Source organism: Photinus pyralis, unplaced genomic scaffold, assembly GCF_008802855.1.
Source record: "Photinus pyralis isolate 1611_PpyrPB1 unplaced genomic scaffold, Ppyr1.3 Ppyr1.4_LG9, whole genome shotgun sequence".
Lineage (NCBI taxonomy): Eukaryota > Metazoa > Arthropoda > Insecta > Coleoptera > Lampyridae > Photinus > Photinus pyralis.
In genome coordinates, this window is record NW_022170878.1 from 8,881,379 (window position 1) to 8,895,885 (window position 14,507).

Below are 14,507 nucleotides of genomic sequence, written 5' to 3' on the forward strand. Positions count from 1 at the left end.
GGAAAATGTGTCCGCACTTCTTAAAAAATTATCGTACAAGCATCAAGGGGAAAGTACCTACCACCGGTGGGTGTGGGGGTATGGAAAACCCCCCAGGCAAACAAGGGAAAACTTTCCCGAAACAGCTGTCATGGTAATTTTTTTTTAAATGGTAAATAATCGATTTAACCTGTGTGCTGGGAGCTATTCTATACCCCCCAGAGCTACCATCGCCCCCCCCCCGCTCCAACACTTTTAGCCCTTAACTCTTTGTATGAAATATTTCTCATAAAAAGACGTGACCGCACTTCATAGACAATTATCGTACAAACATCAACCACGGGGGATCTAGGGGTATGGAATACTCCCCAGGAATGGAATATTTAACGAAAATTTCAAGGTATTATTTTTAAGAAAGGTAATCATTTTCTTCCATAACCCCCTCCCCAATCAATGGGGAACCAAGTACGGAATACCCTCCAACAAACATATGAGTAATCGACTACCTCTTAACGAATCTAAAAAAATTGAAGAATGAAAAAAGCCCCACGAATCTAATAGATCTGGAGAACTTGAGGAAACAAAAATCTTTGAATCTAACGAATGTAAAGCAACAGACGAGCCCCTAAAGAGTCTGATAGAGCTGAAGAATTGGAAGACTCTGACGTGACTCAAGCGAGTATGAAGAACTTCAGGAACCCGAAGGACATTATTACAAAATCAAACAATTTTATTTGGTGGATGTTAAATAATCCACTGAACCCGTCAAGAAGTAATTGAAAACATTAGAATGGACGAATTCGGGGGATGCTAAGGTATTGTCGAACTCCAAGGATCCAAAAAGAAGAATTGAACGAACTTGAAGGAGCTTAATAACCTTATGATTCCTATGATGATCTTAACTATGCGCATGCCCAGCACTAAGTTCCTCATTGGCGGAGAGAAATAAATTAGAAAGTACCAAGCAGGCATAATCAAAAGAATGCAGAATCTCTCGACGCTGGGATGCGCCCCCTTGATCTTCCGGCAATTTCTCTAATTCGGCGTAACAACGCTTGCGTCACCGCATTTTTACAAGTCAATAGTCAATAAGCCAATTAGTGGGTAATAGAATATTAATTTCCAAAACAAGTTCTTTGGGGAAGTTCGAAGGCTAGGAGTGAGCGAAAAAAAAAAGATCCGCAATGTAGGTGCCAATTAAAACGCCGCCGCCGCGCCGTGAAAGTACGCAATTTTGAGGCTAAAGCTGTGCGTCGATTTTTTCATTCGCAATTATCGGGTGTTGAATTTCTCCCTGACTCTGTAAGAATTTAATGAAAAAGAACAGTAAAACTAGTTGCTAATTGAGTTCGAGACGGAATTAACAAGAGGATTGACCAGTTTTTTTTTTGTTGGCGACGTTGAAGTTGCGACTTAAATAAGATTCTAAGTATGCGCTACCTGCGAATTTAAGTATGAAGCTTTCAACCGGTAAGGGACTGCCAACAGTTCAGTATCTGGCTGCGTTTACAGGTAATTTGGGGGGTGGTTTTGGATGGGGGTGGTGATTTTTAGTTAACACTTTTATAGGCACGTTGAATGTAATGTGCAGTGGAATGCACTATGGATGGTCATCGCCTTCGCTGCCGAAGCTTCTTCAGGACGACTCGCCGATTCCGATGACGAATGAGCAGAGCTCGTGGGTGGTGGTAACGTTCCTGTTGGGCACGTTTCTTGGTGCCAATCTCAGTGCCGTCATTCTCGATCGGTTTGGAAGAAAGGCGGCCATACTCTTCACGTCGGTGCCGTACTTAACGTCATGGACGCTAATCGCATTTGCACATTCGGCCACCATTCTCATGGTGGCGAGGTTTATCGCTGGTGTCGGTGATGGCGTAGTTTACTGTGCGTCCCCAATGTACTTGGGGGAGATCTCCGATCCGAGAATTCGCGGGTGCTTGGGTGCAGGAATATCGGTGATGAGCATAGCGGGGATGCTGCTGATGAACATCTTTGGTTCGTACTTGAGCGTACCAATGGCCGCGATGGTGGCGTCTTCCGTGCCCATTCTTCTTCTGCTCACCTTCACCTGGATGCCTGAAAGTCCGTACTACCTCATTATGCAGAAGAAGACCGAGCAGGCTAAGCGAAACTTGATGATCTTGAAGGGGGAGCGGGACGTGGACCAGGAGTTAAATCGACTGGTGAAGGCTGTGGAGGAGCAAAACTTGGGAAAAACGACCTTTTGGGATCTGTTCACCGTGAAGAGCAACCGAAAGGGCTTGCTGATAGTGATGGGCGCGCGGGCGGCCCAACAATTTACGGGGAGCACCGCCATCACCTTCTACGCGCAGACCATCTTCGCCGAAGCGGGTGCTGCTATCTCACCAAGCGCCGCCTCCATCCTCTACTTCACCATCCACATGATAGTCGTGGGATTATCCTCCGTAATCGTAGACAAAGCAGGACGCCGACCCCTGATGATCATCTCCGTCATCGGCTCCGGCATCGCTCTCCTAATCGAAGGCTGCTTTTTCTACGTCCAAAACCAAACCACAATCGACACCGCCAACTTCGCCTTTATCCCGATCGCCACTCTCGTCGTGTTCACCATCACCTTCAGCATCGGCATGCAGCCAATCCCCATGCTGCTAGTCGGCGAGGTCTTCCCAACGAACGTCAAAGCCATCGCTCTTACGGTCTGCTGCAATTACTTCGTCGCCGTCACCACCGTCGTCTCAAAATTCTTCCAGTACGCCAAGGACGCGTACGGCCTCCACGTGCCGTTCTTCGCGTTCACGATCAGCTGCGGCCTCAGCTTCCTGTTCATCGTGTTTTACATACCGGAAACCAAGGGGAAAACGCTCGAGGAGATCCAGGAGGAGCTGAAGGGTAAACCGCCGGTACCCGTCCTACCGGAGACCTACAGGCCGGTCAATTACATTTAATTAAACAATTCCAGCGTAAAGCGACGTATTTCTGTGATAAGTGCACTTAATTTATAAACGCGGTCGCCTTGTTGATTGGCACCGAGGAATTTTGTAATGGCATTAATAAAAATCGTTTTGGCTGAACCTTTATTGTGGCTCCTCGAGCTTCTTCACTGTCTTTTTTTTACTTCTTCAATTTCTTCACATTCCCCAAAACCGGATTCTTGCTCAATTTTCAAATTCTTTTGATTCCTCCGATTTCTTCGGAAACCTTTCAATTTCACTTTGGATTTTACAAATTTTTATAATCTTCATTTTTTAGAATCCTTCTGTTTTTTTCTCGCTTTCGTTTTTTTGGATTCACATTCTTCATCTTCCCACTTCGCACGTATTCTTCACGATTTCTGCACCCCCTCTCCACCTCTCCCTTTTTAGACCCTACTCTTACATCTTCTTCAGCGCTCATCGTCAATTTTTTCATGTACTATGCAGGTATTAATTGAATTCTTCTTCTTCTTAAAGACCTTCTTCTTCCGGAAAGGCTCTCTAAAATTCTTCAACGTCTTAAAGCGCTTTTGATTCTTCGATTTCTTTGTATTTTTCACATTTTTTTCAAATCCTTTGGCACTTCGAGACTGCTCTTCACACTGTACAATTGATTTAAATTCAAGCACATTTTTTAAAACCCTGGCATTTTCTTGATTCTTCCTATTTCTTCTAATTCTTTGACTTTTTCAAACTTTTTGAATTGAAACCAAAGTCGAGGAGGAGTCCTTAGCGCTGAACCTTTTGAGGCAGAACGTATTACGGGGGGAGGGGGAAGAATGAAATACTTCTCAGGAAGTAAGAATTTAGTATTATTCATGCTGAACACCAGGATTTTTGCAGAGTCCAGGAAAGAGACCTTAAGGCTGAATCTTTTGAGACAAAACGTATCAGTGGGGGGTATGGAACACCCTCCAGGAAAAAAGAACAAATTTCGCTGGAACTGCTTTAAGACCTTCACACCAGGATTTTTGCAAAAAGTCCAGGGAAGAACCCTTAAGGTGGACGAACTTTTTGAGACAGAACGTATTACCAGGGGATCGCCGGGGGGGGGGGGCCAAGGAAAGAGTCCTTAGGGCTGAATGTTTTGAAACAGAACGTACCACCGGGGACATGGGACGAGCTCGACATAATTCCAGACACAATACGCTGCAATGGCCTCAGTTTTAATGGAAAAATAGGGCCTCCCCATGCAAGGGAGTTCCTAAGATTTTTTTGTTTTTCCGATTGGCAATTGGGTAACAGATGGCGCGGTAGTCGACGATCGATGTTACTAATTAACTTAAAACAAAACGGGACACGAGACCGATGGAGTTGTTATTGTTTGCTATTTAATCTCATCACAGGTCATAAATTCGTTTAAAGTTTGATTGTTATCAATTAACAACAATTGATGGGGCGGAAAATTCTGTTTGCTGTGGAAAAATAAGATCGCGTGTCCCATTTGTTTATTCATTATCCTATCGGTTTGTAAATATTTGCACTTCGTGACTCAAATTACAAAAGGCTTAACCTGTTGCACAAACGACCTTCTCAAGGTAGGCAACGGACACCATCTCCGACCGGTTTTCGCGCCTCACGCGTGAATAACCTCTTCTTCCGCAGCTCGAAGTGGGCGTACAGTGAAAATATTTGTTATTAAACTTACTATAATTACAAGTAGTTTGTTACTATAAATAAATTTAAATTAGTACCAGTTGATGGAGCGTCTAACTGTACGGTGGCCGAGTTTGTAAGACTCGTGGCGTCTTACGTAATTAAAGAGCTGAAAGTCTACGTGAAGGTGCGACAAGCACCAGGTGCCCAAGTCAGCTGAGAGATAATAAAAAGAAATGTCTCATTGGTTTAATTACAACGCGTGACTACCAATTAATTCACGCTAAATTGTTACAATAATCACCCGTAATTAATAATAATTAATGCTTGGAATTATCACTTCTACTACGCTGCGATCAAGAATGATGGACTGGGTAGACGTGCCAAAATTTACTAGACAAGAGAAAGCTAGGAAATACGTCCTGGACTCCTAGATCATGCAAATTGTGTAACAAGAAGATACTGGGAGATGTAGGTATTTATAGGCATTTCAGTCAATCATTCCTGAACACACTGTACGTCAGTATTACCATAGGTAAAAAGAGGAAGAAAGAAAGACTGCGAGTATATTCTCAAAGTATCTATATACTTTCTCATTTTTTTGAGAATTTGTTCAGACGTTATACGGGAGTTCGACATAAGCAAAAATCAGCAAATTAGTACTCGAAGCGACAAATTGAGTGTCAATTGTGCCAAACCACCCCGTATCTCTGTATCAGCGCAAATGAATTGTTTTAGAGCAATCTCTACACTAACGCCGTGAGAGCCAAACGCGAGTTCAATATAAATTAAGCGAGAATCAGCAAAATGGTACAGAAAGCGATAACATGAGTGTCATTTGTGCCGAACTCACCTTCGGTTCGCTCGGCAATTGCATAAATGGTTGATTCCTACACTAATGTCGAGCGAGCCGAAGGCGAGTTCGGCATAAATCAAGCAACAATCAGCAAATTCGTATTTCAAACAACAAAATGAGTGTCATTTGTGCCGAACTCACCTCCTGTTAGCTCGTCATTAGTATAGATAAACCGTTTTAAGCAACTTCTACACAAATGCCGGGGGAACCCAAGGAAAGTTCAGCATAAATCAAGCAAAATTCAGCAAATTTGTATTCTAAGCGACAAAATGAGTGTCAATTGTACTGACCTCACACCCCCGGTTCACCAGGCAATTGCAGACATCAACCATTTTTGATAATTCTTACACCAATGACGAACGAACCAAAGGTGAGTTCGGCATAAGTCAAGCAAATATTAGCAAATGCGTATTCAAAGCGACAAGATGATTGTCATTTGGGCAATTGCATACATCAACAGTTTTACTTAATTGGTACACTAATCCCGGGCGAGCCGAAGGTAAGTTCGGAATAGATCAAGCAAATTTCAGCAAATTAATATTCAAAGCGACAAGATGAGTGTCATTTGTGCCGAGCGCGCCTCCGGTTCGTTTGGCATTACCCTAGATTAACCGTTTTAAATAATTCGTACATCAACGCCGAGCCAGCCAAAGGCGAGTTCGACATAAATCAAGCAAAAATCAGCAAATTCGTATTCCAAGCGCCAAGATGATTGTCATTTGTGCCGAACTCACCTTCGGTTCGCTCGGCATTAGCATAGATTAACCGTTTTCAGTAATTCCTACACCAACGCCGAGTGAGTCAAAGGCGAGATCGGCATAAATCAAGCAAAACTCGGCGAACTGAGGTAAGAGAATAAATCAACAGGCTTTTTCATTATATTAGAGTAATCTTTATATGGAAAATTTCGTATCCCCCCTTTCGAAGCACACGTCCGCGATTTGCTTAAAACTTTCCCTTCGTTTCACGTCGCACTTAAACTCGTCCTGTATTTGCTCCAAAGTCTTGCCCTTAGTTTCCGGAACGAAGAACAAGATAAAGAAAAGACCTGCAGCGCAGCACACCGAAAACGAGAAGAACGGAACGTGCATCCCGTAGTGATCCTTCATCGCTTGGAAAAACTTGGATACGAGCGTGGCGACCACGTTGAAGTAGATGTCGGCGAGGCCCAAGGCGAAGGCCTTGACGTTGGTGGGAAAGAGTTCGCCCAAGATAAGTATGGGAATGCTCTGTAAGCCGATGCCGTAGAGTACGACGAATCCGATTAGAGCGGCCACCGGAATGTAGGAGAATCGGGAGACGTCGAGGGAGGGGTGATCGGATTTGAGGTAAAAGTAGAGGCCTTCGAGGAGCAGGGCGGCTCCGGATCCAATGACGGAAACGATTAGCAGCGGTCTTCGGCCTGTGCGGTCCATTACCAGCGAAGCTGTGGAGGCGACTATCAGTTGAACCGAGAAGTAGATTATGGTTGCTGTAGTTGACGAAATCTCATCACTGGCTTTCTTGAAGATGGTGTTCGCGTAGAAGGTGAACGCCAAGGCACCGCTGCACTGCTGAATTGCGCGCGTTCCCATCACTATTAGAAGCGCCCTTCGGTTACTGCCGACGGTGAAGAGGTCGAGGAACTTTCCGGTGTTAGTGTTTTGGAGCTGCACCGCGTTGAAGAGCCTCCCCAATTCGTCCTCAACAATTCGGGAGCGTTTGAAGATCCTCAGGCTCTCCTTCGCTTCATTCACTCGGCCCTTCATGATTAGGTAGTAGGGACTTTCGGGCATCCACACGAACGTCGCCGCGAGGACCACGGGGAAAACCGAAGATATGAGTGCGGCGACCTTAATGCTGGTGTACGCACCGATAATGTTAATGAGCAGCATTCCGAAGATCCACATGATCGAGCAGCTCGACCCTAGCAACCCCCTGATCTTGGCGTCGGCGATTTCGCCCAAGTACATCGGCACGGAGCAAAAGGCGAGACCGTCCCCGATTCCGGCGATGAATCTCGCTACCAGTAGCACCCAAACCGACTTCGCGTAGGCCACCATCAACCACGAGGCGAAGAACGGTGCGGCCGTTAACAGTACCCCCCTCTTGCGACCGATCACGTCGAGAATGAACCAGCTGAAGATGGCCCCGAGGGTCGCGCCACCCAGCGGAGCGACGGCCATCCACGACCCCTCGTCGTCGGTGACCGGCAGCGTGGAATTGGGATGCTGCAACTGAGGAAGCGAGGGAGACGTCCACCCGTAGTGCATTCCACTCGACACGATACTCAGCGTGCCTAAACTATGGACGATGAGTCTTGCGACGAACGCCAATGATTCTCACCTGTAAGCATCGCCAGGTATTGGTAGATCGGGAACGGTTCTTCTTTGCGACAGAGCGCTGAAAATATCATCTTGCCAAAGAGAACGAATTCGAAACCTTTCCGATGGAGATCAAGGTCTGAAGTGTACCCGTCTTACGCGCCTGTTTCGGGCAATTAGGATCACAGATGAATCGGAACGTAATCGTCGAAACTTTTTATCGTTGATTTTGCAATTGGCGTTACGTGTATATTGTAGTGCGAGATTGATCATTCATTAAACACAAGATTTTCCACAGTGACGTTATCTTCGTGTAAATGTTATATAAATAAATAAACAATTAAATTTAACCAGAGCTCACATTCAAACACAATTCAATTTAATGTTTGAGTAGCGAAATCTCTCGGCTCTAAACTATGATCTGAATTACACCAAACTCGATCACAAATTGGTCCTTGCAACCGAATAGATCATTGCATTTCTATATCTTTTTGTATTTATCCCGTTTCAACTGCGTCGCATCTTATTGATAAATCATTCAAGTTTTGTTTACGTGTCTTCGTAGTTTCTTCAAACTCCCACTCACCCCCCCCCCCCCTTCTACACGCCGCGTTCTTAATTACATCGATGAATACATCACCCCCCTTTCAGAATGCATTTTGCATCACGTTGAAAGCCAACTGCCGCCGAACTCGCTCTCGGCTACAAGCGAGCTGAAGGCGAATTCGACATAAATGAAGCAAACAACAGCAAATTTGTTCTCAAAGCGAAATAGTGACCGTCATTTATGCCCAACTTACCCTCGGCTGGCTCGCCATCAGCATAGATGAACGGTTTAAAAAATGTTTACACCAATGCCAAGCGATCCGAAAGCGAGTTCGGCATAAATCAAGCAAAGAGCAGCAAATTCGTTCTCAAAGCAAAATAGTGAGAGCCATATGTGCCGAACTCACCTTCGGTTCGCTCGACATCAGCAGGGATGGACAGTTTAAAGAAATTTCTACACCAATGCCGAGCGATCCGAAAGCGAGTTCGGCATAAATCAAGCAAAGAGCAGCAAATTCGTGTTCAAAGCGACAAAATGAGTATCATTTATGTCGAACTCGCCTTCAGTTTGCTCGAAATTAGGATAGATTAATAGTTTTAAGTAATTCCTACATCAATGCCGAGCGAACCGAAGACGAGTTCGGCATAAATCAAGCAAACAACAGCAAATTAGTTCTCAAAGCAAAATAGTGAGAGCCATATGTGCCGAACTCGCCTTCGGTTCGCTCGACATCAGCAGGGATGGACAGTTTAAAGAAATTTCTACACGAATGGCGAGCGATCCGAAGGCGAGTTCGGCATAAATCAAGCAAAGAGCAGCAAATTCGTTCTCAAAGCAAAATGAGAGCCATTTATGTCCGAACTCGCCTTCGGTTCGCTCGAAATCAGCAGGATGGACAGTTTAAGTAATTCCTACATCATTGCCGAGCGATCCGAAAGCGAGTTCGGCATAAATCAAGCAAAGAGCAGCAAATTCGTTCTCAAAGCAAAATAGTGAGAGCCATTTGTGCCGAACTCATCTTCGGTTCGCTCGGCATCAGCAGGGATGGACAGTTTAAAGAAATTTCTACACGAATGGCGAGCGATCCGAAAGCGAGTTCGGCATAAATCAAGCAAAGAGCAGCAAATTCGTGTTCAAAGCGACAAAATGAGTATCATTTATGTCGAACTCGCCTTCAGTTTGCTCGAAATTAGGATAGATTAATAGTTTTAAGTAATTCCTACATCATTGCCGAGCGATCCGAAAGCGAGTTCGGCATAAATCAAGCAAAGAGCAGCAAATTCGTTCTCAAAGCAAAATAGTGAGAGCCATATGTGCCGAACTCACCTTCGGTTCGCTCGACATCAGCAGGGATGGACAGTTTAAAGAAATTTCTACACCAATGCCGAGCGATCCGAAAGCGAGTTCGGCATAAATCAAGCAAAGAGCAGCAAATTCGTGTTCAAAGCGACAAAATGAGTATCATTTATGTCGAACTCGCCTTCAGTTTGCTCGAAATTAGGATAGATTAATAGTTTTAAGTAATTCCTACATCAATGCCGAGCGAGCCGAAGACGAGTTCGGCATAAATCAAGCAAACAACAGCAAATTAGTTCTCAAAGCAAAATAGTGAGAGCCATATGTGCCGAACTCATCTTCGGTTCGCTCGGCATCAGCAGGGATGGACAGTTTAAAGAAATTTCTACACGAATGGCGAGCGATCCGAAGGCGAGTTCGGCATAAATCAAGCAAAGAGCAGCAAATTCGTTCTCAAAGCAAAATAGTGAGAGCCATTTGTGCCGAACTCATCTTCGGTTCGCTCGGCATCAGCAGGGATGGACAGTTTAAAGAAATTTCTACACGAATGGCGAGCGATCCGAAGGCGAGTTCGGCATAAATCAAGCAAAGAGCAGCAAATTCGTTCTCAAAGCAAAATAGTGAGAGCCATATGTGCCGAACTCACCTTCGGTTCGCTCGACATCAGCAGGGATGTACAGTTTAAGGAAATTTCTACACCAATGCCGAGCGATCCGAAAGCGAGTTCGGCATAAATCAAGCAAAGAGCAGCAAATTCGTTTCAAAGCAAAAATGAGATCATATGTGCCGAACTCGCCTTCGGTTCGCTCGAAATCAGCAGGGATGGACAGTTTAATGAATTTCTACACCAATGCCGAGCGATCCGAAAGCGAGTTCGGCATAAATCAAGCAAAGAGCAGCAAATTCGTTCTCAAAGCAAAATAGTGAGAGCCATATGTGCCGAACTCACCTTCGGTTCGCTCGACATCAGCAGGGATGGACAGTTTAATGAAATTTCTACACCAATGCCGAGTGATTCGAAGGCGAGTTCGGCATAAATCAAGCAAAGAGCAGCAAATTCGTGTTCAAAGCGACAAAATGAGTATCATCTATGCCGAACTCACCTTCGGTTCGTTCGCCATTAGCAAAGATGATGAATTTTGAGAAATTCCAACGTCCCCTGTTCCTGGGGTCACTTTCTTTTACCACCTCATTTTGACTCGGATCTTCCGCAAAGGCTGTAATTTTTATGGTTCTGCTAAAGGTCCCGAAGATGACAATTTTCGAAAAATTTTTGCTGCGTTCGAGCAATCCGTTTCTTCTAAGATATGAGACATGTTAATAATTGAAATTAATTCATCTGTCACACAAATTAACATCTTAATTAAGCCTAATCAAGCCGAAACTCGTGCACATCAATGAAAAACAAAACAACGTCGACCTTGGTTCCCGGAGGAACGAAACATATTTCAAGTGATCGTCACAGTTACATCTGCAGACTCGGCGCAATGAAGAAGCTCGCGGTGCCGATCTATCAGTATTTAGCGATGATGTCAGGTGAGTGGCTTTACTCTCTGGAGGTGTGGGATCAATTTCGTTTTAGGCACGCTGAGTATCGTATCGAGCGGGATGCACTACGGGTGGACCTCGCCCTCTCTTCCGCAGCTGGAGCACGCCAACTCCTCGCTGCCGGTGACCAAGGAGGAGGGCTCGTGGATGGCCGTGACGCCGCTGGCCGGCGCGACCGTTGGGGCGATTTTGAGCGGGTTTGTTCTGGACGTAATCGGGCGGAAGAGGGGGGTATTGTTAACGGCACTGCCTTTCTTCGGGTCGTGGCTCATGGTGGCGTACGCGAAATCGGTCGCGGTTCTGCTGGCGGCGAGATTCGTGGCGGGTATCGCCGACGGTTGCGCCTTTTGCTCCGTGCCGATGTACTTGGGCGAAATCGCCGACGCCAAGATCAGGGGGTTGCTAGTGTCGAGCTGCTCGATCATGTGGATCTTTGGAATGTTGCTGATTAACATTATCGGGGCGTACACCAGCATTAAGGTCGCCGCACTCATATCTTCGGTTTTCCCCGTGGTTCTCGCGGCGACGTTCGTGTGGATGCCCGAAAGCCCTTACTATCTAATCATCAAGGGGCGATTAGACGAAGCCAGGCGGAGTTTGAGAATCTTCAAGGGAGTCTATGAGGTGGATGATGAACTGGCGAGACTCTCCGTCGCGGTCAAGATGCAGAACAGCAACACCGGGAAGTTCTTGGATCTCTTCACCGTGAGCAGCAATAGGAAAGCCGTCTTTGTGATTATGGGAATGCGTGGTTTTCAGCAGTGCAGTGGAGTGTTAGCGATCACTTTCTACGCGAAGAGTATCTTCCAAAGTGCCAGCAGCGATCTTTCGTCGTCTACATCCGCCATTATTTACTTTGCGGCCCAATTAATCGTGGCGTCTACGTCTACACTAATAATGGATCGCACTGGACGACGACCCCTGCTGATCGTCTCCTCAATTGGAGCCGCGTTCGCCTTGCTCATCGAAGGTCTGTACTTCTACCTAAAAACCCATCATCCCGTCCTGAAGAATTCCCCCTACTCCTACATTTCGGTCGCGGCCCTCATCGGATACATCGTTTTGTTCGGAATCGGCATGCAGACCATTCCGATCCTTTTGCTGGGCGAACTCTTTCCCACCAACGTCAAGGCGTTCGCGTTGGGACTTGCGGACATCTACTTCAGCATAGTCGCCACCATAGTCTCGAAGTTCTTCCAAGTGATGAGGGACAATTACGGCATGCACGTGCCGTTCTTCGCGTTTACGGGGTGCTGCGCCCTCGGTGCCCTGTTTGTAATATTCTTTGTGCCCGAAACAAAAGGGAAGACCTTGGAGGAGATACACGAAGAGTTTAAGGGCGAGGAACAACACAAGGACACGTTCAAGTACTTTCCCGAAGAATAAATTTAGTAGACCATGTTAAGTGATTGTAATTAATTGAATTTAATTATGTTGATCTGTTTATTGGTCTCACATTCCTCAATTGGGAACAGGAGGCCCGACCCCGAATGCTAATTTCGGTTCAATTTCCTCCCTCTTTTCGGTCTCTTCGACATTCATCCCTGTAGGCGAATCGTAAAGGCTTTCACAGACTCTAACAAGCCACCAGAATTTTTCAGTCTTCCAATTCTTCAAATCTGCTACATTCTTGAGGGATTTTCTGTTTCTTCTAATCCTTCAAGTTCTATCAGGTTCCTGGGGCTTTTTTGTATCTTCAAATGTTTGAGATTTATAAGATCCTTGAGAGACTTCAGATTCTTCACATGCTTAATGGTTCCACAAACACAAAAAAACCTCATTCATTGGAGAGGGGGGGGGGGGGGGATGAATAGAATATCGTTCAAGAAAGAAAAATTTAATGATTTCCCATAATAAACCCCTCGGTGAAGTGTACCTCCGAACCTGAAAACATCCTTCATTATAGGAGAGGAGGGGGGGGGGGATACGATCTTAAGTACCGATGACGAAAAATTCAATAGTTTCCCAAAAAACACTCGGTGAAGTAATAATAATAACAATAATGTTTATTCAATCCCGTTACGAGATAAAAATGTATAGGACAAAGTAGTTAGTGTCCCCGTAAACCTGAAAACCGCATTTTCCTTTGAGGGAAAACATCCCCGGGAATTTGAGGGCACCTCCAAAAAATGAAAAAGGTACTGAAATTCAGGGATCACGGTAGGGTACTGCCCTTGAACATGATTGTGTAAGTGTTGGAAGTGTGTGCAGGTTTTGGAAAAAAACCGTAGCACCGGTGGGGGGGGGGGCTGAATTTGTTGGAAGGGGGGTTGTTGGAACTATTGAATTATCCTCCAAGAACGAAATATCCAATGGTTACCCAAAAACCACTCGGTGAATCTGAAAACCTCCTTGATTGTACTGAGGACGGGGAGTATTCCATACTCAATACCCAGAGTAAATAAATACAGTTCTCAGATTCAGGGGGAAAACTGAGTTCACCGAGGGGTTTGTAGGGAACCATTCAATGAAATGTCCTCCAGGAGGGCAAAATTCAATGGTTTCCCAAAAACCCCTCGGTGAAGTTTTCCCCCCGAAACTGAAAACCTCCTTCATTGTACTCCCCCCAGAGATACGATCTTAAGTGCTGAAAAAAGTTGTACACGTTATGAGGGAAAGCATCCTCCAGAAAATGAGGAAGGTACTCAAACTCAGGGATAACCGTTTGGGGGTTTGACCCGTAAACATGATCGTCTAAGTGTTGAAGGGTGGCAGGTTTTGGAAAAAAGCAGCAGCGGGAGGTCGGGGGGGGGGGGGGAGTATTCTCAAGGGAGTTCTCAAATTCGGGTGAAAAGTTGAATTCGCCGAGGGGATTGTGGGGAACCCCTGTATCTGAAATATTCCAAAACCACGCGGTGTAGCAATCTTCAAAACGTGTTCAACACTCAACCGTGTAAGTGCTGAGGGTTGTACACTTTTTGAGGGAAAACATCCTCGGGGGAGTTTGAGGGTACCTCCAGAAAATGGAGAAGGTACTCAAATTTAGGGTTTACGGAAGGGTTTGTCCCATAAACGTGATCGTGTAAGTGTTGCGTACAAGTTTTGGAAAAAACGTACCACCGGGGGGTGTGAGAGGTATGGAATACCCCCCAGTCAATAACCAGAATGAATAAAGAGAATTCTCAGATGAAGGGGGAAAGCTGAGTTCACCGAAAGGTTTGTAGGGAGCCATTAAATTGAATATCCTCCATGAATGCAAAATTCAATGGTTCCACAAAAACCCCCCGGTGAAGATCTCCCCCTGAATTTGAGAACCTCCTTCATTGTACTGGGCAGTATTACATACTCCTCAGACTCCCCGATAATACGACATTAAGTGCTGAGGGTTGTACACGTTATGAGGAAAAACATCCAAGAGAGCCTGAGGGTACCCCCAGAAAATGAAGAAGGTACTTAAATTCAGGGGTCACGGAAGGGCTTGTCCTTTA

At 45.4% G+C, this 14,507-nt stretch overlaps 3 protein-coding genes across 3 annotated transcripts; 2 read left to right on the forward strand and 1 right to left on the reverse strand.

Annotated features, from left to right (window-relative positions):
- The first annotated feature begins 1,151 nt into the window (after positions 1-1,151).
- Positions 1,152-3,036, forward strand: LOC116181502 (facilitated trehalose transporter Tret1-like). The gene is made up of 2 exons (XM_031501882.1): positions 1,152-1,491; positions 1,549-3,036. Exons 1-2 carry the CDS (start codon positions 1,434-1,436, stop codon positions 2,904-2,906), a joined length of 1,416 nt encoding a protein of 471 aa, XP_031357742.1. The 5' UTR covers positions 1,152-1,433; the 3' UTR covers positions 2,907-3,036.
- A 2,060-nt stretch (positions 3,037-5,096) lies between these two features.
- Positions 5,097-7,860, reverse strand: LOC116180920 (facilitated trehalose transporter Tret1-like). Its single transcript, XM_031501101.1, has 2 exons — positions 7,711-7,860; positions 5,097-7,663 (listed from the first exon to the last, which is right to left on the reverse strand). The coding sequence occupies exons 1-2, from the start codon at positions 7,778-7,780 to the stop codon at positions 6,279-6,281; spliced, it is 1,455 nt and encodes a 484-aa protein (XP_031356961.1). The 5' UTR covers positions 7,781-7,860; the 3' UTR covers positions 5,097-6,278.
- Positions 7,861-10,942: 3,082 nt separating this feature from the next.
- LOC116181292 (facilitated trehalose transporter Tret1-like) lies at positions 10,943-12,525 on the forward strand. Its single transcript, XM_031501600.1, has 2 exons — positions 10,943-11,067; positions 11,114-12,525. The coding sequence occupies exons 1-2, from the start codon at positions 11,019-11,021 to the stop codon at positions 12,463-12,465; spliced, it is 1,401 nt and encodes a 466-aa protein (XP_031357460.1). The 5' UTR covers positions 10,943-11,018; the 3' UTR covers positions 12,466-12,525.
- Positions 12,526-14,507: the final 1,982 nt, after the last annotated feature.

Excerpts from the sequence above, each read along its gene's own strand:
- LOC116181502 (XM_031501882.1), top strand. The coding sequence starts at position 1,434 with ATGAAGCTTTCAACCGGTAAGGGACTGCCAACAGTTCAGTATCTGGCT. Across the intron at positions 1,492-1,548 it reads GTATCTGGCTGCGTTTACAG|GCACGTTGAATGTAATGTGC; the intron begins GTAATTTGGGGG and ends ACACTTTTATAG.
- LOC116180920 (XM_031501101.1), bottom strand. The coding sequence starts at position 7,780 with ATGATATTTTCAGCGCTCTGTCGCAAAGAAGAACCGTTCCCGATCTAC. Across the intron at positions 7,664-7,710 it reads ATACCTGGCGATGCTTACAG|GCACGCTGAGTATCGTGTCG; the intron begins GTGAGAATCATT and ends TCCATAGTTTAG.
- LOC116181292 (XM_031501600.1), top strand. The coding sequence starts at position 11,019 with ATGAAGAAGCTCGCGGTGCCGATCTATCAGTATTTAGCGATGATGTCA. Across the intron at positions 11,068-11,113 it reads GTATTTAGCGATGATGTCAG|GCACGCTGAGTATCGTATCG; the intron begins GTGAGTGGCTTT and ends ATTTCGTTTTAG.